This window comes from Stegastes partitus, unplaced genomic scaffold, assembly GCF_000690725.1.
Source record: "Stegastes partitus isolate 25-593 unplaced genomic scaffold, Stegastes_partitus-1.0.2 Scaffold22, whole genome shotgun sequence".
NCBI lineage: Eukaryota > Metazoa > Chordata > Actinopteri > Pomacentridae > Stegastes > Stegastes partitus.
This window is the reverse complement of record NW_007577753.1, coordinates 1,447,592-1,452,413: the sequence shown is the minus strand read 5'-3', so window position 1 is coordinate 1,452,413 and position 4,822 is coordinate 1,447,592. Positions and strand designations below refer to the sequence as shown.

Genomic DNA, 4,822 nt, shown 5'->3' with positions numbered 1-4,822 from the left:
CCTTCAGGCTTTGCCTCCTCACCAAAGGACATGTTACTTAAGGAGTTCCTCAAAGTGCTCTTTTTGGTGGTAAGACAGGATTTAAGGTATGCGAGAACCAGCTGCTCAAAGCACTTGGTAATCATGGGGTAAGCCCTACTTGGTGGTAGTCGTTGAGGCAGGTTGGAGTGGATTGTTTTGATACTGGCACGATGGAGGTGGTCTTGAAGCAGGTTGGCACTAAAGCTTAGGCTAAGGACAGGTTTAATAAGTTCATCAGCACCTCTGCAGGCTTCCCAGCACATGCTCTGAGCACATGTCCAGGGCTGCCATCGGGTCCTGCAGCTTTATGTGCGTTGATCCTGTTCAGCACTGCTCTGACATCATTGGGGGAGAGTGTTAGGGGTTGGTGATCAGCAGTCAGCTCTGCCCTGGTTGCAGGCTCGTGGTTGTCCTTCTCGATGCAAGCGTAGAAGTCATTGAGCTCATTGAGAAAGGAAATATCAGAGGATGGGGGGAAGGGTTGATAGGCTTGTAGTCACTGATGACCTTGCCAGATACATTGAAGGTTGGAGCTGGAGGAGTTTTCCTCAACCCTCCTTCTGCAGAGGTGCTTCGCCTTCTTGATGGCCTGTTTCAGGACAGCCCTGGCTGTACTGTAGGCTTGTGTATCCCATGATCTGAAGGTGGTGTTGCAGGCCTTCAGCAGGATGCGGACATCCCTGCTAATCCAACGGTTTCTGATTTGGGTACATGGTGATCTGTTTGTGGGTGGTGACGCTGTCTATGGTGGTGAAGATGTAGTCCAGTACAGAGGAAATACAGCTCTCAAGGTCTGAGGGAGTGACAGGTTGCACGAGTGGCAAACATATTACAGTCTATGTGTTTGAACCAGTCCTGCAGCACCAAGAATGTCTCCTCTGGCCACACTTTTATGGTCCTCACTTACCCCTTTTCCACCAAGCGGGTCCAGTGCTAGTTTGGAGCCAGAGCTTGACTTAGCACCAGTTCTTTGTGTTTCCACCACCGAAGCATCGGCTCACGGTTCTGTGTCGTTTTTCACCAGGACGTCCCTTGTCCGATCACAGATGTATTGGAATAGTCCCAGGAGACACAGAAGTTTTGCACAAACTGTTGCGCGTTGAAGTCGGATACAATTGTGTCCCACCAGCAGTACCACAGTGGTGGAAAACAGTACTTTTGTAACTTCAGTGTACTGCGGTATTTACGCTTAGAAATGTGGTCTTTTTGTGAAAAATGGAATGCATCTACATGTGCTGTTTTTTCCGCTCATAGAAAAGACCGCACTACAAAAAATTGCTCAGTTTCATCGTGGACAAATGTGACATTAGAACGCCCTAGTTTACTCTTCTTAAAGTCATTTTTTGGTCACACACTGATATAAGCACTGCAGCCACCAACAGCAGCTACCGCAGCCTGCAGTGTGGGGCATTCGGAGAACATCGGTAAATTGTAGTGTCTATCAATAAGAAAATGTCATTTGTTTTGCCTGTGACAAGGTAGGACGTACGACCAAATGAGAAAGTTGGTCGCACCAGTAAAAAAGTTAGTCTGGAGCCCTGTGTGGACTTCCGCACGACGCGAGTGTTGTTCGGTAAACAGCTGCATATGCAGTGACGTGTGGCATGACTCTAACTTGGGTCCTTGCCAATAGTAAGCAATCAGGTTCTTAGGAGGTCCGAGATTTGAACCAACTAAGCACTGGCACTAGCACCTGCCACGAACTAGTACCTGGTTCTTCTTGGTGGAAAAGGGGCAACTGTGGGCTTCACACGCTGGATGAGTGGAGAGTGCTTCACTAACTAACAAAGAACGGTAGTCTGTATACAGCACTAATGACAACTTATGTGACTCCACATTAGGTGAGCAGTGTCTTTTGGTGATAGCAGAGTGTGGGCACCAAGCTTTGTTTATACAAATATACAAACCTCCACCTCTGGTTTTACCGGAGCCCTCCGCAGATCTTTCTGCACGGTAAGTGTGGCATCCTGCTAACTTGATAGCCCTGTCCAGAAAACTGCTGTTTAACCATGTTTCTGTCAAAATCATGACATCAGAGTCCATAATCTGTTTACTGTTGATGATGCAGAGTTGTAGTACATCGATTTTGTTTGCCAGACACTGCACATTAGTGAGGAAAAGGCTGCCTAACGGTAGCCAGTGAGATGTTAGCTTCAGCTTAGCTCATAGCCCTCCATGTTTACCCCACCTTTGTTTATGGTCTCGACACCATCTGCGAGGAAGAGTGCAGGAAGAGTGTGCAGCCTCTGGTGTTCTAGAAATCTCTAGTATGAGTCCAAGATTGGCGACAAAACTGTCCGAGTTGTGTAGTCCAACGTCCCAGAGCTTCTGCCTGTTGTAGGAAGTTAAGGCAGTGCTGTGCTGAATGAACAGTACAGTAAGGAGCAGATAAAACACTGCTAATTTGCAAAGTCTGGAGATGCATGAGCCTCGTATCGTTTACGTGCCGCCATCTAGTAGGATAAGTTCCTGAAATCACATTCATACATATGTAGATTGTTAGCAATAAGCAACACATTAATATTAAAGGGGAACTCCAGAGTGAGACGTGTTCTTTTTGTTGTTTTTTTTTTTAAACCCTAAAGGGATCATGCATTTTTGTTCTTTTGTAGATGACCTCTCGGTCTTCTGGAAATATGACAAAATCTGCTGAGTCAAAAATATACACACAGGGATGCAACTGTGAGGCTGCAAGGTGGATGGTGGCTAGCACTGTTGCCTCGCAGCAACAAGGTCGCTGTTTCGCATCTCAGTGGGGACACCCAGGATCTTTCTGCGTGGAGTTTGCATGTTCTCCCCGTGCAGCGTGGGTTCTCTCCGGGTTCTCCGGCTTCCTCCCTCACAGTCCAAAAAACATGTTGAGGGTAATTGATGATTGTAAATTGTCCGTAGGTGTGAATGTGAGTGTGCTTGGTTGTCTGTCTCTAAGTGTAACCCTGTGATAGACTGGTGACCTGTCCAGGGTGTCCCCTACCTTCACCCTAAGTCAGCTGGAGTAGACTCCAGCCCCCCCGTGACCCTAGTGAGATAGATAATGGATGGATGGATGCAAATGTTTGGTTAAATGTCCCTTGCCCATTTTCACCTTAATTAAGGGGTTTGGAAGGCATTCACAAGCTAATGGAAACTTGTTGTTGTGTCTTTGATTACTCCTTTTGACAGAATCTCTGCAGTAAAACTGAAATGTGGCTTTCTGACACTGACTTATTTCTTCAGAACAGTCCACAGCGTCTTGATGGGTTTAAGTCAGAACTTTGAGGAGGCAGTTCAAAACCTTAATTCTGGCCTGATTTAACAATTTCTTTACCTCGTGTGATGTGTGTTTGAGTATATTATCTTGTTGGAACACCTGGCTGCATCAAAACCTTCTGGTTAGGGATTTTACATTTACTTGAAGAATATGAATGTAATCCTTCTGTTTCACTATTACATTTTCTTTGTATAGCCCCACAGCATCATACTGCCACCACCATGCTTGATGGTCGGTTTTATGTTTTGGGGTTTAAAGGCCTCACCTTCTCATCTGCAAACATATTGCTGGTCATTGTGACCAAATAGGTTATTCTTTGTTACATCTGACCAAAGCACTTTCCTCCAGAAAGTCCTTTCTTTGTCCATGTGATCAGCAGCAAACTTCAGTTGAGTTTTAAGGTGCTATTTCTGGAGGAAGGGCTTCCTTCCTGCACATCAGAAAGGAACCCAACAGTGATACAAAACACACTTGACACACTTTTTTGCACTATTTAAACTGGATCAAAGAGTTTCGCCCAACCAAATTATATAACAAATGGCAGGAAGTTTATTTCAGTACAAACTCTGATTCTGTAGACTCCAGATTGTGGACATAGTTTTGAGTGCAATGCTAGTTAAATTGCATTTTCCAGTAATATTACGATAGGATTCTACGTCTTTTCCTGAAATCAGCATTTTCTTTTTACAATCAAATACCAATGAAAACATAATCTGCAGGAGCTTGCATGGTCAACGGGCTAACAACAGCAGTCCACAAAATTGTCAGCTATACAGCAGTTTATTAAACATTTTCCTGTCTTTATCCTCTGTTACAGTCCTCACACTTACTACAGTCAAACTGCATCTTGCTGATGGTAATACTGCGCAAAGCAGTTACAAAATGAAAATATAAACAAATATCAGGACTGTAAGCAAATCTAAAGTATTTCATCAACACATTCACATTTGACATTTAACTTGAGAATACACACTTTCTTCAGTCTTCAACTCCGTCTTCTTTTTCCCTCGTGCAGCTTTCCTTCCAGAGAAATGCAGCGCAGCATAGTTCACATCCTGTCCACCTTCACACTGAACAGAAAATCAAAGGATTATTATAAAATCATACTGTTATATTGAGCAGCTAAGAATCATGAATGAAATAACTATAATTAATGTAGTTTAGTATCATTACTTACAGCATCAAGCACCGGTTGACTCACGATGTCATGTCTTGTTTGTGATGAGCTGAATTCTGTTCCTCATGACGAATGAAAAACAAGAATATTATGTCCTTAACCTGACTCTCTATTGGCATCCACACAGAGTGAACAAGTTTAATTAATTTTTTTTCATTTGATTAAATAAATTAAGAATTATATGATGCTATTTATTTTAAAAGACCTATTAAAGAGGCCAGACTTTTGAAACGTTTTGAGTAAAATCACTGCTGTGTAGAATGTGACTCAATAAACAACTCTTACCTGTGACTTGTTCTCGTGCTGATCTTGGAGTTCGGTAACAGATGAAAACAATATTTACAATCACAGAAATGGCCAAGCAGATTATTACC

The 4,822-nt window shown here is 43.4% G+C and overlaps 1 protein-coding gene across 1 annotated transcript in view; it reads right to left on the bottom strand.

Moving 5' to 3' along the window:
* Positions 1–4,035: 4,035 nt before the first annotated feature.
* Positions 4,036–4,822, bottom strand: part of LOC103367404 (uncharacterized) — a 21,027-nt gene continuing 20,240 nt past the window's right edge. The window contains exons 4-6 of the mRNA XM_008295426.1: positions 4,734–4,814; positions 4,449–4,510; positions 4,036–4,341 (exon numbers count right to left, since the gene is read on the bottom strand). Of these exons, the coding sequence (XP_008293648.1) occupies positions 4,213–4,341; positions 4,449–4,510; positions 4,734–4,814 (272 nt within the window). The 3' untranslated portion in view covers positions 4,036–4,212. The remainder of the gene's footprint in view (positions 4,342–4,448; positions 4,511–4,733; positions 4,815–4,822) is intronic.